The sequence below is a fragment of the Mercurialis annua genome, linkage group LG3 (assembly GCF_937616625.2).
Source record: "Mercurialis annua linkage group LG3, ddMerAnnu1.2, whole genome shotgun sequence".
Classification (NCBI taxonomy): Eukaryota; Viridiplantae; Streptophyta; class Magnoliopsida; order Malpighiales; family Euphorbiaceae; genus Mercurialis; species Mercurialis annua.
Genome location: NC_065572.1, coordinates 57124390 through 57146698, shown reverse-complemented (window position 1 = coordinate 57146698; position 22309 = coordinate 57124390). Strand labels below are relative to the sequence as shown.

The window sequence follows — 22309 nt, the reverse complement described above, 5'->3', positions numbered from 1 at the left end:
CCAAACCAACAAATAATAACTTAATACTAGTTAAAATCTGAATTTCATAAAAAAAATTACTTCTCTAATTTTTTTAGCTCGTAGTTATAATATTTTGTGTATGTGATTTAAAAATTGTGCAATGCAAATATTTTATATTTTTTACAAACGTTATGGTTTAGAATTAGGGTTTGGATGTATTAGGAGGGGATGTTAGAGCATCCCAATGATATTTTTTAAAATAAAGAGCATCTTTTATAAAACTAGTTTCGCATTACGTGCTATGCACGTGGCTCGTAACATAACTCGTCAATAAATTTATTTATAATTATATCATTTTTTTATTTATAATTAATATTAAATTAGTAAGAATTTTTGTAAAAGTAAATATAATATATTCAGATATTAGTTTTTTTTTCAAGATTGAAATTTAAATAATAATATATTGATCAATACATTGTTTTAATTTTGTAGTTTAATCAAACTAAAAGATAGGTATTCCTACTAATTTAGAGACAATTTAGTTATTTTTTACATACTAAAAACTAAATTGGAGATAATTTAGCTACCTATTCTAATTAGGACTTTAATTATAATAGTGATTAATTAAATAACTAATTAGTTAATGACTATAAAACCTTTATTTATTAATAAATTGAAAGGATTATTCAGTAAATTTGCATGTCCCCCCCAATCCGTGCTTTTATAGATAAAGAGCATCTTAAAGATAAAGAGTGATATTTAAAATTTTACTCCAATGGACTCTTTAATATCAGTTTTTTTATTGTATATAATTTTAATAATTAATAATAAAATAAGTATTAAATAATAATATTATTGTCTCTCTAATATTAAATTTTATTTATTTTGTTTTCATAAAAAAATATTAATAAAATATTAAATATTAATAAAATATTTTTTTAATTTAATTTTCTATTCATTTTTTTATTTGTTTTTTTACTAAAAGTAAAAAAAACCATTTTATTTGCTAAAATTTAAAATTTTTTTATTTGAAAAATGAAGTAGAGAGTGAAAAATGGTTCTCTGCATGTGAAGAGCCATTTTCACTCTCTACTCTAAATATATAGAATAGAGATTGGATTCCTAATTTATTGTCAAACTCTTGGGAATGCTCTTAGATGGTTTAGGATTATGATTTAGAGGGATTAGGGCGATTTGGGAGATAAAACCGCAAGTGATGGTCGCAAACAGTCAGATTATTAGGGTTTAAGGGTAGTGATCTAAGAGCATGAACCTAATCACAGTCCAAACTAACAATTAACAAATAAACTTAACTTTTTAATGCTAGTTAACATCTGAAGCATGAACCTAATCACTGTCCAAACTAATAATTAACAAATAAACTTAACTTAACTTTTTAATAATAATTCTTCTCTCAATATTCTATTAACTGTTTTATGTATTAGTTTGTTTCGTTTGGTTGGTAATTAGATTCCCCGCAGTTATAATATTCAATTTGCGTACATGATCTCAATGCAAATGTCTTATATTTTTTTCGCTGTCAAATGTTTGTTTGTTTGACTTCAAAAAATAGGATTTAAGATTTGGCTTTCCGTCGCGCAAGTAGAACTTGGACCTAATCAATAATTACGTTTAATCAATTTAAAAATGTTATAGTTCTCATTGCACTTTTCAGAATGTTGAGTCTTGATCCACACAATCTTTTCCGCTCAAAATAATTCTATGGACTTAAAATATTTGACCCCTAAATATTCTGTTTAATTTCATCACACCTCTATACTTGTTAAATTTAAATTTATTTTTCATTTACATTTCATTTTTAATATACAGTTCATAAAAAAATTTAAATAAAATATTGTTTCCATACTAAAATATTATTCGTTTAAATGACGTTTATTTTGTATAATATTTTAATTTAAAACTTATTTAAATTTATTATGCAACTACAACGGACGAGATGAGTTTTGAATGATCAGATTAGAGGCATATAAATATATATAGTTTGAATGACAATTTTGTAGGGTTTTAATATTAATTAGAATCATAATATGGGCATAAAATAAACTGTTAAAAATTACTTTTATTTAGATTGTAAATATTGCACATGCTATTTCTATGACAATTATATATATTAACAATTAATTAAATTATTGAATATAATTTTGTTATTTTGCTATTTTTTGTAAATATTATGAACAATTATTATTTTAGATATTAGATATTTCTCTTATTAAATTTTAAACTCATTTGATTTATATAGGAATTATATTTCCATTAAGATAGGTCAAATTGCTACTTTAGGCGTCTCAAAATACAGGCCAAGTTCCATTTAATTTAGTTGAAATGTCAAGTTTACCCTTAATTTTAATCTCAATAAGCAATATTGGTGGTTTTCAAAATATACTAATTAAGACTATTTAAAACATCTAGATAATTAATTTAAGGGGTATAATAGAAAGTTAACTAACAATAATTAATTTAACTTATATTTCTTAATTCCCGCATAGGCCTGACAATTCGTGTCATCGTGGCAATTCGTGTCAAAATATCAACCCCTAACCCGACATGATAAACGGGTTAACACATTTAGATATTTAACCCGTTTAGTAAAATAGGTCATAACATCACATATTTAACATATTAACACGTATATTAATAATCCATTTAACCCGTTTAACACAATTTTTCTAATTAAACGAGTACAATCAAATAACAAACCTCTAAAATAACCATAACGTAACGGGTCGTGTAAGAAATTGCCAGCCCTAATTATGTCTATCTTTGTGTGACAGAGGGAGTATACATATAAATAAGAAAGATGAATCTTATTAAAAAGTTTATTTTCTGTAACAAATTTTTAATCGTTTATGTTTTTTTGGGTTCAATAAATTTGTATCGAAAAATGAATAGTTGGTATCCAACATTGTCAAGTTTTAAATTTTATGTTGTAATTGCAAATTATACAAAAATTCGTGATTTAATTTGCAATTAACCTTTTTTTTTAAATGTAGTGGTTTGTTTGCATCAAAATATTGATGTCTAATTAGCCAAGAAAAACTAGAATATATACATTTTTTGGATAATTTGAAGATTTTTTTATTTTAGCAAATTTTTTTATTGTTTGATAATATTAACTTAATTTTTTTAATATTTATAAGTATTTCAATTTTTGATTTTTTTTTATTTTTAGAAAGTAAACAAAGTAAGAATTTAAAATATAAATATTTAAATACAGAAAAGTAAATTAAATTAAATTTATTTAACATATTAAATTTTATAAAAATATAATGTTTATTCATATTTATTTGAAAATAAATTGAAATGTTAATAAAAATAAAAAGGCTCACGTACAAAAAAACCTCTTTGTTTCTCAAAAAGTACAAGACAGATCTTTTACTTTTTCGGGTACAAATCGACCCTCTAATTGTTTTTTGAACAAAAAAACCCTTCCGTCCAAAATCTTTGTTAAACAGTGACGTGGCATATTAAAAAAATTTAAAAAAATATCCTTAATGTTTCTTTGCACCAAAATTAAACATATGGCTAAAAAGTCATAAAAGCCGATATTCTTTTTTCAAAAGATTAGTTTGACTTCAGAGATTAATTTTCAAAGGTTGATTCCAGAGGTTAATTTTCAAAGGTTGATTTCCAGAGGTTGACTACTCGATATTAACTTTAGAAATTAGTTTCCAGAAGATATTTCCAAAGGTTGATTTCCAGAGGTTGACTACTCGATATTAACTTTAGAAATTAGTTTCCAGAAGATATTTCCAAAGGTTGACTCAATATATTTCAGAAGTTGATTTCATGAGTTGATTTCCAGAGGTTGACGAGTTATTCCTCAAGAGATTCAAAAGGCCCAAATCCATTTTCAGAAGGTTAAGCCTACAAATTTGAGATGACCATTAAATTATGTTTTAAATGGCCCATAAGGGCATTATTTTCAGAAGAACAGAAGTTGAAAAGCACGTGCAGGTTTAACAAAGACACGATTGGCAGTTTCTGAAGGTGGAAAAGAACGTGTGATGAAGCAACAGTTTTCAAATGACAAAGGCTATAAAGGAAGAGCAGCAAATTTGCAACCCCCGATCAATCATACAAAAAAAACCAGCCCAAAGGCAAAAAACACTCAATCTCAGCAATTCAATTTCCTTCAATCAGTAAAGAACTTTACGATTGAACTTCTGCATTTTCTACTCAAACACTTGTATTTTTAATGTATTCAATTAGTAAACACATTTACAATTGGATTTATTTGTTTTAGCATTACTTGATTGGAGTACTTGTTATAAGGTTAACCAAGCCCCAATCGCTCTTTTTAAGATTACAAATCGGAATCCGCTTCTTGGCACGCCCGCATTCACACACTTGTTACGGTTTTCATTACAAACGCAAAACGCCAACAACAATTTTTTAAATTTTTTTTACCAATTTTCACCCTCTTTATCATTTAATATCAATAATCAAAAAATATTTAAAATTAAAATATTTATTAAAATAAATCGAAACATAATTAAACACTTCAAAACCCGATTAAATCAACCAAAACCTAATTAACCACTTCGAAACACAATCAAAATTTAATTTTAATTTTTTAAAACCTCATCCGGAGGAAAAATCTCCGGTCGCCGGCCGGAAAAATCTCCTCCGGCGGTCTGTTCTTGAAGAACATACCAACTGCTGTGTTCTTCAATAGCATACCAAATCAGTTCTTGAGGAACAATCCGTCGGAGGAGATTTCTCCGCCGGCGACCAGAGATTTCTCCTCCCGGGGTGGTTTCAATTTTTTTTAAATTAATTTTATTTCTATTAGGTTTTGATGTATTTAATTAGATTTTAATTTGTTTAATTGGATTTCGATATGTTTAATTATTTTAAACACATCGAATTCCAACTAAACAAATAGAAACTCAATTATTTTTTTTAATTGCGTTTTTAATTAGGTTTCGATTGATTTAATTGGGTTTCAATTATTTTAATCTAATTTTAATTGGTTTTAATTTATAATTTTGTTTAAGGAGTATTGTTGTAAAAATTCACTAACTTTACACGTTTTTTCAATTTAAACGCGTTCTTTAAAACTTCTCATAAAAATACACCAACTTTCATTTTTTTTTCCAAATTCATACACGGACGTGACACTGCATTGGTGCAATTTGCTGAGGTAGTCATTTTTAACCAATGAATAAGTGACACGTCAGCACCGTGTATGAATTTGGAAAATAAAATAAAATTGGTGTATGTTTATGAGAAGTTTTAAAAAATGCGATTAAATTGAAAAAAAGTGTAAAGTTGGTGAATTTTTATGACATTAACCATTTATTTAATTATAGATATATAAATGAAAAAGAAGGTTAAAATGGTTAAAAAAATTCATAAATATAAAATTGGTAAATATTTTATACATTAAGGCTGTTTTTGAACTTTTTCCGTATGTGCTACACGTCATTAGTTAATTTAGATTTTGGACGGAAGGGCTTTTTGTTCAATTTTACAAGTTCAAGAGTCGATTTGTACCAAAATTAAATTTAAAGGCTGTCTTGTACTCTCTGAAAAAGTTCAGGGGTTTGTTTTTACCTTCTACCAATTATGACTTTAAGTCGGGTAGAGTTGAAGAGTCGGATAAAAATTGCCTCCTTGTAGCCAAAACCTTGGTTACACAGATTACTGTGAAGAGTGAACAAAGATTAGGGTTTATGAGAAAAAACAGGTTAGGGTTTGTCTATCAGCTGCATTATTGAATCAAGAATTGTGCTAAAGCTTAATCGATAACGTTAGAAATGGCAGAAGATGTTTCGGTCAAGCAATCGGCTGCAAATAATCAATGCTGTCAAGTGGTACGCTCTATTTGAATTTCCGTTTATAATTTTGAATTTTCCGTTTAACATACTTATTTACATATTGATTGGATTTTTAAACAGTGGAGGGAGAAATGTTCGAGGCTGGAAGCTGGACGGAAACATTTACGACAAGCTGTGCAAATTCTTAATGAACAAGCTGATAAGATTCAAGCTGAGAATCTCGCTTTGAAGAAAGGTGAAATTAGTTTTTTAAGTTTAATTTTGCAAATCAGACATGTTAGATAAATAACACTTATAATTGGATTTACACGTTAGAAAGTTGCAAAACCACTTCAACGCGACACATTCCCTTCCGTTTAAGAAGGGACAACTGCCTTTTGCACGTAGATTAAAAAGAAAATAATATTATTTTTTTATTTTAACTCTATTAGTGGTGGTCTTGTAATTTGTGTACAGAGTAATAATCATTAATTTTAGAAAGAAAAAGGGGTATAAAAGGAATTCCCTATAAAATGGCACAAAAACCATGATATGGGCTTTTTAGATGAGATATACAGAAATGAGATATGTCCCTTCTTAAACGTTAAACGGGACGAAGGAAGTATTTGAATACCATATCTACTTATGCTTTACTTGTGATGAAGTCGGAGTTAACCTTGTAAGTAATAAACATAGTATACTATAGGTTTGCTAGAAAGAGAACCACTTTATTCAGGTACAAGGACCGAATGGCATATGACGATATGGACAGACATTTGTTTTCTTTTTCTTTTATATCTTATGATATTGTATAATGTTTCACTGTTTTTTCTGTAGCTCATGAGGAAGAACAGGTGCAAGCAGCAACTGTGAAAGAGAAAGACTTGGCAGCTAGAGTTACTTTAGAGAATGAGGTTTCTGCTTTGAAGTTAGAACTATCTTCTTTAAAACAGGTAGGCAGTGCAGATGTCGAAGATGAAAATAAGAAATTGAAGCTTCTGAAGGATAATATTTCTAAAGCAGAAAAGGAAATTGTGCGGCTTAAAGCACTTCTTGAGAAGGAGAAAACAAGGGCTGATTCTGAAAAGAAGAGTGCTGAGGCAGAAGAAAAAAGTGCTTCTGAAGCGCTGAAACTTATGAAACCTGAAAAGGTTAAGGCTGATGAAGAGAGGAAGCTTGCTTTTATTCGAGAGAAGAAGGCTGAAGAATATCGTTTTCAGTTGGAGGCATTTAGGAAAGAAGCTGAGGAAGCCAAGTCAAAGTTGGTTTTTGAGACGAATAAGTTTGAGGAGGCAGTCAAACAGATAGAAGCAGAAAAGCATAAAGTGACCAAAGAGAGCAAAAGTGCTGATTCAGAGATGGTTAAAGCAGAGGAGCAAAGGAGGCTCGTGGAAGCAAATGAGAAGAAATTCATGGAAGTAAAAAGTCGTGCTGATAATCTTTCTCAGAAGCTGGAGGATGCTAGACAAAAGATTGAGGAATTACAGAAGGATAAAATTAACATTATGTCCTCCAGAAATTTGAATTCTGAATATACATGTGATCAAAGTAAGGCTCCCACAATGAATACAAAAATCTCATTCGTACCACAAAAAGAAAGTTTAGATATCCAAGAAAAAATGAGGGAGGGAAAGCTTTTCCAAGATTCTATTTCTGAAGGGGAAAAACAGATCAGTCATCTCAAAGTGCTTCTTGAAAAAGAGAAAGAAAAGGCAGATTGTATGAAGAAGAATGCTGAAGAAGAGAAGAAGAGTGCCAATGAAGCATGGCAATGTGTGAAATTGGAAAAGGAGAAAGTTGATGAAGAAAAGAAGAATGCTGATATTGAACGGAAGAAGGCTAAGAACTATTGGATTCAGTTGGGGGCCTTGAGGAAAGAGGGTAATGAAACAAAAGTAAAGTTGAAGTCTGAGATACTACAGCTTGAAAAGACAATTAAAGAGTTAGAAAGAGAAAAACATAAGATACATGAGGAAGAAATGAAAAGATTTGAGGATAGAAAACAGAAGGCAATATTAGAGAAAAAAGCTTCAGAAATAAGAATGGTAGAAGCAGAACAGAAAAAAAAGCTTGTGGAAGAAAACAGGAAGATGGCAATGGAAGAAAAATCTCGTGCTGATCAGCTGTCTTGTCAGCTTGAGGAAAGCAGACATAAAGTTGAGGAGCTGCAGAAGCATATAATTTATCTAGGTCATAGAGCATATAATTGCTCTTAGTTTTTCTTCTCTTTTTGTGAGTAGTTTCAGGATTCTCTGCGGTCGAAATGTATTAATTGCAATTGTGGTTTGAAAACCCCTCTTCACCTTAAGGATGAGAAACACAAGCTCTCCTCTATTTAACTCGCGCAGTCTCTCTCTTTGTTTTTTCCGTCATTTTCATGATTTCTTTGGCTTCAAAATGCTTCCTGGATCACAGATTATTCTCCTTTCCCTCTTTTTGTCTTTCATGTTAATGCCTACAATCATCTATTGTTTGGGATACTAATGTTGCACATTTAGTAAAATATATATGGAGAGATGCAACTCATTCATTTGGTGTAGTATCTTAAGCTCGTACGCATAATAGGATGTTGTACAATCATAGCCTTTGAATCTTTTATCCACCTTCTGCTATTTCTAGTTCCACATTGCAATAGCTGCATTTTATGCTTCGTGCTTCAACTTGCATTTGATAATAATTTTATACTCTGCTGTCTACTTATGGAACTTTAATCTTAGATCGTCATTTCATCTCTTGGCTTGGAATTTGATAGTTTTCATAGTTTGTGTCTTTCTACATCATCCAAACTTCCCTGGCTTCCTTTTTTAGTTAGATAACTGGTGTTTCGATGCACTCTACAGGCAGAAAACATGAGAAGTTCAAAGTTGAAGAGTAAATTCTCTGATTTAGAACCATTTCCAATGTATGCTCAACCTGAAAAAAAACTTGTAAAGTCTAGCTGCATGCCTATGGCTGCCTCTGACCCTATCAGGGAAAGTACTGTTCTGCAACTCCCTTTATCTGGAGGGAGTTGTAATGCATCTATTTCAGGTATTGATTCTAAATTGGAGCCTCTGCTTGTAGGCTCTTCTGCAATGAATTCCAGTATAGTATCATTTTCTGATGGTCAGTTGTCCGGCTCACAGGAAAAGGGTGCTTTTGTTTCCATCACATCAGAGAAATGGGTACAGGAAAATGATGGACAAACAACTTCTTGCGTGTCTGGTGAAGTGACCAGAATACAGGGCAATGAAAATCTTGCTGTAGCGGCTGAAAATAGTGTTAGAAGTCCTCAAAGAATTTATGCCCTTGGGAAAATTAACGGACATGCCAGAAAGTTTAATGGTGCTCTTGACGCAGTTCAATCTGTTAAAATTTTATGTTCAGAGGGTAAGAAGTTGCAGATGCAGATGGAAGAAAAACTTTATCTCTTGCATGGTATGTTAAACAAGGAAAAAAACAAACTGGTAGAAGAATCAAAATATGCGGAAGCATGTGTGCAAGGTGATGTATATAACAAATTTGAGGAGGGTCACGAGACGCTGAAGGGTTTTTGTGATAAAAGGGCAAGAACACAACAATTATTCACCATTAATGAGCTGGAGAATACTACACAATTGGAAAATCATATCAATGGTGATTTAAATGTGCGCAGACTTGGCTCATCTCCTACCATATCTTCCTTGGGCATCCCACAGGAATCCCTCAAGGGATTAAAGGATTCTTGGGGAAGTGATGTTGAAATTATGAAAAGGGTTGAGGATGTAGAAAATGGGGATTATATGAAATTGCTAGACTTGGATAATATTGCAGATGAGGAATGTTACAGAAGAGCAGTGGAAATGCCTTTGTCCCCTACTCTTCCTGAGTTAGAAATTTGTATTGAGTTTGATATTAGTAAGTCAAAAGTAGTCAGTAGCTTCAATGGAAGAATATCCAATGAGAAGGAAGTTGTGGTTCCTTCTTACAGTTATGATTTTGGAATCATTTCCAACAACTTGGGATGCAATGCCTCAGGAACTGCCTGTATTGAACTACTACATGGAGACGAAGGATTTGTTGACTCACTTGATGCAGGAATTTCTGACAGACAGACTAGGGATTCTGGAGTCGTTGAGACGCTAATCACACCATGTTCTAGTATTGAAGGCCTGAAGTCCTTAAACATTAAATCTGGAAACAAACTTTGCTGTGCACAGGACAATATTCCTGCATTTTGCGTGGTGTTTTCTAATGTTACTGACTGTAAGACTGTTTCTAGAATTTTTTCTGCCACAAGAACTTGTTGGATCCGCTGCTCTTTGGATACTGAAAGAGAATGCACGGTGCAAAAGATCTTGCATACTCTTAAAATGGAAGAGAAACTTTTACTCAAGTAAGTAATAATTTCCATATGCTTGAAGTGGTGTATATGATACCAACCGTTTGTGAAGTTTAATGATTCTTTTTCCTTAAAACTATTAGTTTTATATTTTAAGGGAATTACATTTCTTTAGTCCACAAATAGCTTTTAAATTGGCTTTCTGTGTTTCAAAAGGATGAAACTCAGCATTTTCTTTTACTTTTTACAGGGAGAAGGCATGTGCTTTCTTTACATTGTTGCTGCTAAATTTTTCTTGGTGTACTTCGTTGAGATCTGAAAGTTTTGCAGATAAGGATTTTTTCCTTTGCCTAGATTCCTATGGTTGCCAATTTAATGAAGGTATGTTCATCTGGACATGTTCAAGCATTCTGTCTTGTTATAAAAGCTGTCTTTTCCTTAAAGTTTATATTTTTCATGTTCTGGTTTGTTTATTAAACTTAATTTATTTCTTTTTTCTAGTGGTGTCTGATGTTGAGGCAAGAAGTTTGTTGGCACAGTTGTGTTCTTGGGATGAAGTGGTTGGTCTCATTGAAGATTTTCTTGTTAATGGAAGATTGATGGTGCACTCTAATGCATCTTCTGAAACATTGAGTGGATGTGATTTAAGGATGAATATCTGCATAGATGGCATGTATATTAATTTATCCTCCAAACCAGCTTCAGCTGACCAATTGGTGGCAGGGAGCACCATTTTAGCATCAGTATGTGCAGCAACAGACCACATTGAGTTTCTTTGTGAGGCTTCTTACAATCTATTGCGGAGTTGTAAATATGATGCTGTTGTTTTATTAACCATCCTTCATATTTTTTCTTACCTGGCCGGTGATAAGTTTTTCTCATCGAAGGAGCACAGTTTGATAATGACTGTGTTGAAATCAATAGTAGTTCTTCTTGAGGGGGAGAATTCATATGATGCTTCAGCTTCTTGCCTTTCACCTTCTCATAAGGTTAGAAGTAAGCTCCACCTCTTCGCTAAATGTCCCTTTGGTGCAGAGTCGGTGGATACAGTTATAACATTGCTCTTGGAAAAGCTTCATAGTTATGCTCTTCCAGTAACCACACATCAACATCTGATGGAATCAGTTAGTTTATCAAATTCCCATGTCGTCCCTCATGAGGATAATGCTAGTCAGAGTTCAAGTCATGAACAAATATTTGGTGCACATGGTGTGAACTCTGATGGTTTAGATAAGTGCGCAGCATCTTCTAGTCATGCAAGCTCTGCCTGTAGTGAAACTTCATTTGATCTCAGTGATGTCCTGTCGTTGGTGGAACTGGTTGCTGGCTACATGGTATGTGACTCAATTTTGGTTAATTAAATTTTATTTTATCCCTTTTTAAAAATCTTATTACAGTTCTCTCATAGTTCTGGAGTATGCTTATGGTCCTGGAATGGTTTGTAGATGTTTTTCTTTATGAGATTATTCTTATAGATCCTCCTTATATGATCCTACACCTTCAGCAGTCAAGTTGGTTGGTAAATTTTTTGTTGTCTCGGATAACCAAAGATTTATGCAGTTGTTGTTTACTATGTTTATTTAAGGATTCAGTAATCATGGCTCTGTCAACATAGTCTATATTTTGAGGTTCGCATTTAATATGCTAACGAAATACTTTAGTTTCAAGAACCTTGATAGTCGGTTGGGGTTGTAAGATATAGTTCTCTTCTACTAATAATTTTGATTATGTACTCTAAAAGGGCCAGGTTAATGGTAGAAACATTGTATTGAAGTTTGAAGAAGGTTGTATGGCTGACGTAAAATCATTTCATTTAGAAGCTAACTAGTTCAAACTTCAAAGTAATATATTTGCTAGTGCATGTTGTACCAAACTTTAAGGAATTGCATTCATTTGTTTTCTTCAAAGTAAATCTAAGAAGCCTATAAAATTGTTCTCTTTTTCTGTTTCTTTTTAACTCGTGGCTTAAGCCTTAAGCTGACACTTTGTGTTTTTTATGTGCTTAATCAGAGCTGGGAGTGGATATGTGGCAATGTTATACCGGTGTTACTGGAATTTCTAGGAAGACCGTTATTAGAAGACTCTGTTGTTGCTGTGGTTCTTCTTATAGGTCAGATTGGGAGGTATGTGTTTTCGTGACCAATTGTATGTGATGCGTAACGTTTGGTTTCTCTGAGTTCTTTCTTTGTTTTGCCTCTTTAGATTATCCATGTTCTATTCTTTGGGAGCTTTATTTTTGATGTTCTTATCTGTTGCCTGAACACTATATGGATTAATCTATCTTTTTCACTTGTTCTACAGTTCCTATGACATCCCTTTATTGATAAAACCATTTAAACAAAGTGGTGCATGCTGGGTAAATCTTATGAACATCAACTTTCCATATGTAATTTTGGTGATGATATGTACAATTGGCCAAAAGTCATGAAAATAAACTTCATTTGTATAATTGAACTAAATGAAATTACTTATCTGACATGTGCAGCCTATGAAAGAACTTAGTGGACTAGTAGAAATAGCATTGTAATACATTTAAAGTTTCCTCGTATATCAGAATCATTCCGGTTTTGAACTAAAATAGATACATTTGAACAAATGAGAGTCTAGCTGATGTTGGCTGATGTTATTGGTGGGCTTAGATAGGTGGAAATTATAAATCTAGGTGTCTTGTATGTAAATTTTAAACCAGAAGAAAATGAGGAAAAAAGTACATGATGATTGGGTATAGTGCATATAATTGGGAATGGGTGCCCTTGAATGTCTGATGATTTTAGAGTGAGCAAAGCCTTTCAGATTATGGCTGCTTGTGGAGTTGTGGAACATCTAAAAATATTAGAGGTGATTTAGGAAGCCATAGGTATTGTTCCATCTTTTTTGGAGATTACTCCAATTTTGGGCTTCAATTGTTTGATGTAATTTACACAAGTAGGGGATTATGATCTATCATTCAACTCTTCGGAGTCACTTTTAGTAGGTTAAATATATTGGACTGTTATCTTTTATAATACCCGAGACATGATGAATCGGGAAACTATGTTTTGTTAATTGAAGACTTTCCTCATCTGATGTTGAATACTGATCCTGATGATCCTTTTTTCTTTTCCTTTTTTTTGATTCTTCAAACGCTCAATGTTGTACCTAGGATTCAGGATCGTTATGTGCATGTGGTTTACTGTCATTGACCTATACACATGCATGTGGTTATCCATCATTGGCCTATTGATCTGTATACAGGGGAGAGCCCATTCCTGATTTCACTGTTTATACCGGCTAATATTTACAATCCACAGAAACATAATGTTGTAGTAGCTTTTGCAGTGGGCACTAGTGGTTAAGAACTATTGATTTCATCATATATGTAAAGTATGGACAATATAAGCTAATCTCAAATTTGTTTCTGTATCTTGTAGTTAAAACGAAATTTGCTTTCGGTGTGTCTCTTAACTCTTTGTATATTTTATTGATTTTAAGGTCTTATCTCATTATCAAAATTTGTAGTTTTTTTGTTTAGCCATGTTACTCTCTTTTGCAAATTAGTAGATGATTTAACTTCATTGTAAACTATTATTCAGGCTTGGAGTTGCTAGTCGTGGTTGCAAGGACAAGGAAGTTGAGATTTTTAAATCTAAATTATGTGGTTTCCTTTGGCGCAATAACACTATGACATCATCTCTTCCCGTTCAAATTGCTACTATCACTTCTTTACTGGGGCTTCTGTGTCTTGACTTTGACGACGCAGTCAACAGTACTTTGGATCTTCCAGAATTTGCAAGTCAATTTGTGTATGTTGTTGATCTTATAAGAAAGTGGTTCTTGGTTCTGAGTAAGGAGCAACAAACCTTGGCATGTAGTCTCTTACAGTCTACTGCTGTAACTTCAAGCTGAACCAGACCATGTTTTTTTGATCTTTAGCTAGATATTCACATCAGCCGGAAGTTATTATAGAGTGAATCAGGAACCAACTGTTTGGAGTTTTCCAATTGATGGATTTTCTGCTATCGGAGTAGGGAGATTAAGAGCAACTAGAGGGCAATTTTGAGATAAGCTCTCGTATCATTGCTCAACTTGTAAATTTTTTCTATCATTACACAATTTTGTAAACTTTTTCCATCGTCTTTTGTAGTTATCTTTTCAACCTAACATATGCATCAATTAGTATATCAACTAATTTCTGAAGGGGTTCGTTTCTCTTGTTTGTTTTTCTATCTTTGTCGCTGGGCCAGGGCATTTATTAGTCAAAATTTTAGCTACTCACATGTTTATCTTTTCTTGTTAAATGTATGTTCTGGACTATCGAGTAGTCAGGTTAGCTGATATACAAAGATTTTTTTGAAGGCAAAGTAGGTTAACTGATGCAGTTTTGGATGTTAAGGAGACCCTTTTTGTGTTAGCTTAGTTGTTAATAGTATCGACCGAGACCCTTTTCTTACGTGAAGGTATCAAGAAATAATATTTCCCTACAGAAGGGAGATGCTATAAGCAATAAATTTATGGTAAGGCGTGCTAGAAGTGTTGAGAAAGAGCGAAAAGAATTGGGAGCTGGATAGAGTTGTTGCTGGAAAGCATTGCACTGTACTCAAATTAAAGAGGAACAAGAAAACATCTTTGTTCTGAATTTTCAGTTTGCTGGTTCTTGTGTTTGCTATGTTAGAGCCAAGCTTTTCTTGTTTCCATTTTCATCTATGAAAATTGCGAGGGAATACTCTGCTCGTTCCTGAAAAAGTTGTCGGGATCAACCTTTCTTTTCACTTGGACTAACCTCTTGAAATTTCCTTTGAAGTATTTCAAACCCCAAACTCTCGCCTCCAGGTAGCTTGCATTAGCATCTTTATTGGTACCTAAGTCAAGGTCCCTGTAGTTAAGATAGGCAGCCCTTGGAGACTTGGAAACATAGGGCTCCATGTACCTATGTAAGGATCTGATCCACTTCACATGCCTCTTTGTTTCCCTGTCTACATTCTCTGCCCACTTCACCATGTACTGTATGTTATACAAATTACCTTTCCGATGTGGGAAGGCAATTTCTGATTCTGAAATTTCATTCATTCTTCCACCGTAAGGGTCCATTATCACGAATCCTATCTGTTCTTCTAGCAATCTCTTTCGGATTCCTTGGAGTCCGCCTTCAGGTATAGGTTCTGTCACAAAGTCGGATTTCGCTTTGAAGCTTGCTATGTACAACTGTGTCTTGTCAAGTAAGACCTCTATAGGACTTCCTGTTGGGTATCCTGCAAAATAGACAGCAGATTCAATCCAACTCATTTCTGTACAATCTTCACCTTTCAGCCCCAACTCGGGGAAACTCGAACTGACCATCATTAGTAATATATCGGCTCCGCCGAGAAATAGCGAGTTGAATATGATTTGAAATGTGTCTGGTTTTGTTGTCTTATCACCTACAATGTTTTGAATGATGACTCTGATGAAGAGATCTTCATTTAGTTTATCCGCAATGTGTTGCCATTTATGGATAAGCTCGATACCACCTTGTTCTACTGTTTTCGGAACGGAGAAAACAGTCACTTTCGACGGAACTTTAACCAGAGTTATTTTCCAGGATAGAATCACTCCAAAACTTGCTCCACCACCTCCTCTGATAGCCCAAAACACGTCTTCTCCCATTGTTTCTCTGTCGAGGATTCTTCCATTAACATCAATCAAGTAAGCATCAACAACGTTATCAGCTGCAAGCCCATATTTCCTAACCATGGTGCCGAACCCTCCTCCACTGATATGTCCGCCAACTCCAACAGTAGGGCACAACCCTGCTGGGAATCCATGAACTCTACTTTTCTTGCTAATAGCATAGTAAAGTTCACCCAGGGTCGCTCCAGACTGCACCCAAGCTGTTTCATCTTCGAGATCAACTTCTATCGCTCGAAGATTAAAGAGATCGATAATGAGAAATGGTGTCCGACACTGATAAGATAAGCCTTCATAGTCATGGCCACCACTTCTAACCCTAACTTGTAAGCCAAGCTTTTGACTGCAAAGTATGGATGCTTGGATTTCAGATTCATGGAATGGTGTGATGATGAGAAGAGGCTTATTATTTGATCTGGTGGAGTTTACCCATCTCAAATTTTGCTGAGTTGATCGCAATAGAGATGAATAAAGAGGAGAATCAGGAGTGAAGATGATATCAAAAGATTTAGTATAGGCATTGAATTGAGTTGACATGCACTCAATAAAATTTTCATGGATTTGACCACAATTTGCACATGAAATTATAAGCAACACAAAAAATGCTATAATAGTGTGCTTCATTGTATCTCTTTCCAGATGTTGGCTTAGCAAATAGCAATAAGATATTTAAAATATACATATAAATAGGGCTGATGATATGGATATTTACTTGATTTTTTTTTTTGTCAAAGATTTACTTAATTATTCTATCTATCTAATAAATTAAATCAAAATATTATGATTATTTATTTATTAATTAAAATTGGGAAACAAACACATCCACTTGATTTTTCTTATAAATTTATTTATTAAGAAGGGAAATGAGCATAAAATGTTTTGTTTAATATATCTATTAGTTAAATTAAAATTTTACAGTTATTTATTTATTAGTTAATAAAAAGTACATTATATAATTTCTTAGACATTTATGTTTCCTTTTCATATATATTATTTTAAATGAAATCATATTAATGTATCACACCACCAATCATTGGTGCATTATAAATATCAGTAGTTTCTAATGAGTTGAAATGTGATTTGCATGGACGGCTGTAAACAAAAGAAAGCGATAATTACAATAAAGCAAACGGAGATTAAAGTTTGTACGAGTCTATATGCATGTTGTCGTTTTATTTCATTCGGCATCATTTTTCTTCAGAAGAAATAGCTTTTACCAATTGTCACCTCTGCCTTTCCTCTTATCAATTTTTTCGTCCATAATTATAAATTTAATCAAATAAATAATAATATAGTAAAATAAATAACACAAGAAAATTACATAGTTCAACAATTAAATTTATAGTTATGGACGAAAAAATTAAAACATCCACTAACTATCAAAAGGAGTACAGATTGGTGGAAAACCACCAAATAAAAAACTTTTTTAGTAAATATATCCTTGAAACGTAAAATTCATAAGAGGCAGTGTCATAAAAACTAACGAACTTTATATATTTTCTCATTTTAATCATTCACTTTAAATTTTTTCATTTTTATGCACGAACTACCATTTTTTTTTCAAATTCATGCATAATGCTGAGGTGTCACGTCTCTATTGGTGTAATTCACTGAGGCGGAGATCATTTTACACCAATGAATAAGTGCCACTTTAACACCGTGTATGAATTTAGGAAAGAGTGGTAGTTCGTGTATGAAAATGAGAAAATTTAAATTTCATGATTAAAATGAGAAAACGTGTAAAGTTTGTGATTTGTTTTTAGGCAAAACCCATGCTAAGGTCCTCGTACTATACCATTTTTATTCCGAAAACCCCTACTCCAAACTTGCTCACGTACGAGTCCCTGTACTTTGCAAAATCGAATTTTAACACCCTTAATTGGACGGAATTTGGCAAGTGTGCCTCACTCTCCGTTAGTTAACAGAAAAATATGACATGGCATTTCTTTCCATATGTTGAGGTCTACGTGGCATCAATTTTAAAGACTTATCTCATATAAAATTATAACTTAATAGAAAAACTGTAAAATTAAATAAGTTTGATGGCAAAACTATCATTTGACCATCATCTTCTCTCCCAATTTTAATTAACAAACTCTGAGATTTTAATAGACGTCGTTTTTCTTTCATAGACCCATCCATCGCCAACTGCTTCTCCTTTCTTGAACCCATCTATCGTTGTTCTCCTTTCCGCAACCAGAATCGTTAACCAAAATTCAAAATTGAAATGTCTGAATGTGTTCTTGGTCGATTTTTAAAATTACCACATATGATAAGCTCATTTCGACATTTCTTTTGAATCCGTTTTTTTTTTGGAGTTGTTTGGTCTGTTTCAACTCCAACTTTCTTTTGTTTATTTTTACACCATAATTATAAATACGCAGTAGTATTAGGTTTCAAGTTTTTGCACTACAACATTAAAGTTTGTTGGGGATTGGAGCTATGATGTTTGAGATTTCTTGAATGAATGATAATGATTACATGTGAAGAAATAAGCTTGACTTCCAATTTTTTTCTTCTGTCTCAATAAAATAAGAATTAAATCTGATTTTCAGATGAAGAAATCAGAAACAGATCTTTATTCATTGATGTACAGAACACATGAGAGGGTTTCATAAATGGTTACCGGGTTTTGAGATTATAAAAGAAGATTTAAAATGGGTTTTATTAAAACAGAGTGAATTATAGGAATTAAGATTTTGTTGGGATAAAGATGAAATAAATAGTATTGTGTTGAAGTGGAAATTTACAGGTGAAGAAGATGAGGTGAGGAAGAAAGGGAAAAATTAAGTTAGAGGTCCTTATATTTTATGTATATTTTATCCATTAGTTTATAAGGGTGAAAAGTTAAAAAAACCAGGCGATTTTATTTTACACTCTCACATAACAGCGAGTGAGGCACACTTGCCAAATTCCGTCCAAATAAGGGTGTTAAAATTCGACTTTGCAAAGTACAGGGACTCGAATGTGAGCAAGTTTGGAGTAGGGGCTTCCGGAATAAAAATGGTATAGTATGAGGGCCTTAGCATGGGTTTTGCCTTGTTTTTACATAACCCAATTCATAATTGTTTTAACGTTTTACAAAAATTAACACAAAAAAGATTTGGAACAACATAAATGCCTCACATCTCACGCATCTATCATACTGTCTTAAGCCATATGGCATATAGGTATTATATAGTGAGAAAAATTGTCTATATAAATTTATAAGTAATAATCATAATTCGATTATACTTTCTAATTGATAAATAATAATAAAATTATCCTAACTCTAAATATGTCAAGAAACCTAATCTAATAAATTTTTAGTTATTATTACTAACAATCTCCGCTTTAACTTCAATTTTCTAATAAAATTGTGATTAATGTTGTTCCACATTCTTCATTTTAAGTCCAAAATGGACTTATTTCAAAAGATTATAAAGAAAACCACATAAACTCCAAAAATATTTTGAAATTGACCGAACTGACCGTGAAGATTAACTATCTTCACGTGTATCAATCAAAATAATACGAAACTTTAAATTTTTTATTAGCTCTAAAATTCATACCTGAAACAGAAGTTATTATTAACATATAATGATTAAATCAGAATAAATGTTGCAGTCGTAGTTTAGACACCTATTTTTCGGACAGTTAAAAAGTGATAAGGGGCTGAAGCGTCCAATGATGATTTCCAGAAAAATCTGCCCGAGTGGTGAGCTATCGATTTGCTTGTTGGAATCTAAGCGAGCGAAATCTGCACATAGCTGTAAACTTGGAGGATCAAAACGTATTTAGCCGCAAATAGCCTATAAAAATCCAAAGAGATAGTATTCAAAGTTTAGAAATTGGACTAATTGCAATATTTTAAAAGTTTATGGGTCAATTTGCAAGTTTTGCGGACCAAAATTGACCATAACCAAACTCATAAGGTTTTAGCCTTTTTATCACTTTCAAGCACCAAAACGCACTTTTAGCACCTTTTTACTTAGTCATCAAGCCATAATACAAATTTAATTAATTAAATAGAGTTTAAAGCTATACCTAATACTTCATGCCCTCAGAAATTCAAACCCTAGAAAACTCTAAGATAACCCTAGGTCACCCATTCCCCTATAAATACTACTGTTAACTCACTAAGTCAGGGGTCGGACCAGAAACACATAAACTCTAACATAGAAATTCGATCCCCTCCCCCATAAAAACCCTAATTTGGCCAAACACTATAGCGTGCGCGCACACACACACAAATTGCACATCAATCTTGTCCTAAAACACCTATATAACCCTTTGATTCTCCAGGAACACAGCCCTGCAAAGACTCGAAACTGGATTCCGCATCCAATTCGCCAGCAAACGAGCCTAAAACTTAGAACGGTACTTATGAGGACCCTCTCTTTATTGATTTTTTATATTCATGCATGTTGAATTCAGTTGCTTAAAATTTCATATTTTAGCTTATTGTTGATTTTGCCATGAAAATTGCCATGTTTAGTTAAATTCAATATTTTATCAAATTGCCATGAAATCGATGAATAATCATGTTAATAACTGATTTAATGTGTTTAGTATATTGAAATCCAGAAACCCAGTTAATTATAGCTCTTAAGATGCATGTTTAATGTGTTTTAAGCTTTTTTGCATAGAAAAAGCTAGTGTTGTAAATCCATATTTTTGATGATCAAATCATGTTTAAACACTCTTTTATTGCAAAATTTGAATTCCTTATTAAATTTTATGCGTTTTGACCGTTTTTGCACAAAAAACGGAGCTGAAACGTGTGAGAACAGACCAAAAAACAAATCCCCGAACTTGCTGCTCGCAACGCCGCCGCCGCTGTAACCGGTGGTGCCTCCAGAACAAAGTGGCGACGCCGCAACCCCAACCTACTGGCGCCGGCAGTCACACCAGCGCCGTGTTCGTCGCACCCAAATTTTCTCACAGATCCTCCCAAATTCGCTCCAAACTTCCAGACGTATTTTCGGACTCGTTCGGGCCGAATTAGACCCGGTTTGAACCCACACGAAGGAAATTTAATGTAGTTCAATTTTCTGTATTATAATGGGCCAGACCCGATGTAAAACGGACACCGAATTCCATTGATGTAACATAAAATATACACCGGGCCCACAAGCTCGAGGCCCGCAAACCCAACAACTTCTAGAGCAGATTCCGGGTTCACTAGAACTCGGAATCAACCGCGTTTCAAATCGACTGAACTGTATTGACGAGATGGACAATTTCCGTGTCCTGACCGAGAGTCAATTCTGACCAACCCGCGCCAGTGTCAGACACTCAAAAAGTCACCGAGGTTTAAAAGTATCTCTAACCTTGTATGTATACCAGCTGTACATGGGCCAGTCGATAATGTTTATCGGTTTCTAAAAGCATGCAAATTAAATATTAGCCGGTTAAAGGACTAATCACATAAATTATCCATATAATGCAATTTAATCTAGTCACTTAGACATCTTAGTACTACCACAAAAAAATAGTAATAGTTGTATAGGTTATTCAAGATCACGTAATAAAATCAATCTCATTTAGACATCCGGTTTTAGGCTTTGTGCATGTAATCAATCCAGACTGGCCAGACTTTGCTACTTGTTAGAAACCTCTAAGGTTATATGTATGCTTAGGAATACTTGCTACTTGCTTTACATGTCCAGTCCAGATCGAGTCATATGTGCGTCCAACGTGTTAATCACCATACCTGTTTATTTCCAGCTTTCATATGCTATGAACTGCATATACTGTTGAGATGAGATTAAAACGAATGTGTCTAGTAAATAAATCCGGAAAAAAATAAGCCAACCACATGAGTCTCAGGAAGTCCACGAACCCTAGTCTTTGGTCCGATGTACGGTAATCTTACCCATAAGCGAGTAAGGTTACCTAGTCGATTAAAAGGCATTTCCTAGTTGAACTAGGCGGCGACTCCAATTTTCAAAATTCAGTTCCAGATCGAGAAGTCAGCCACAAGCCTTGGGCGAGCGGCCCCTGAACCCCGCTCCGCTCACACGTAGCATGTCCTTTAATTTTCATTTAGTCGACAAAAAAATCTGCTCGATCAACCCAATGAGCAGTCATCACAAGTGCAATATCCAATCTTACATCATAGTCAATAATCTACATAACTTTAGTTTTATATATTGAGATATCAGACATGTGTATTTGAAAATTATGTTGAACATTAATTATCGTTCTAACTTTTGGACCTTTGTCCTTTCGAATTCCTTTATTTTGACTTTGATAATCAACTATGAATGTTCTAATCATCTTCATAAGTGTATATGATTTTAATGGAACACTCAAGGCATCTTTGGGAACCATTGTTGGCAAATAATCGCAAGTGTACGATATCGCGCAAGTAATATAACTTGGAAGACCAAGTATCGATCCCACAGAGACAATGGACTTAATCACTAATTTCAAATATTCTTTAATCGGCTAGCTAGAAAAATCAATAGGGTTTTGTAATTTAATTAAACTAATATAAACTGAAAACAAATAATAAAATATGATTTAAAACAATAAGATTAAAAAGCTCAAGGACTGATAATCCCAAATAAATAAGTAAAATTACGGAATAGGATTTCTTAGTGATTTTATCGCGAATCGAGCTATTCTAATGCACCGAATC

General features: G+C 33.2%; 2 protein-coding genes across 2 annotated transcripts; one reads left to right on the top strand and one right to left on the bottom strand.

The window, feature by feature from the left end:
• Positions 1-5419: 5419 nt before the first annotated feature.
• LOC126672717 (uncharacterized) lies at positions 5420-14217 on the top strand. Its single transcript, XM_050366673.2, has 9 exons — positions 5420-5798; positions 5883-5997; positions 6579-7956; positions 8377-8392; positions 8558-10095; positions 10292-10422; positions 10543-11375; positions 12052-12164; positions 13614-14217. Exons 1-9 carry the CDS (start codon positions 5742-5744, stop codon positions 13924-13926), a joined length of 4494 nt encoding a protein of 1497 aa, XP_050222630.1. The 5' UTR covers positions 5420-5741; the 3' UTR covers positions 13927-14217.
• Positions 14218-14654: 437 nt separating this feature from the next.
• On the bottom strand, positions 14655-16308 carry LOC126672004 (berberine bridge enzyme-like 22). The gene has a single exon (XM_050365875.2). The coding sequence runs from the start codon at positions 16306-16308 to the stop codon at positions 14722-14724; it is 1587 nt and encodes a 528-aa protein (XP_050221832.1). The 3' UTR covers positions 14655-14721.
• Between the last annotated feature and the right edge of the window lie 6001 nt (positions 16309-22309).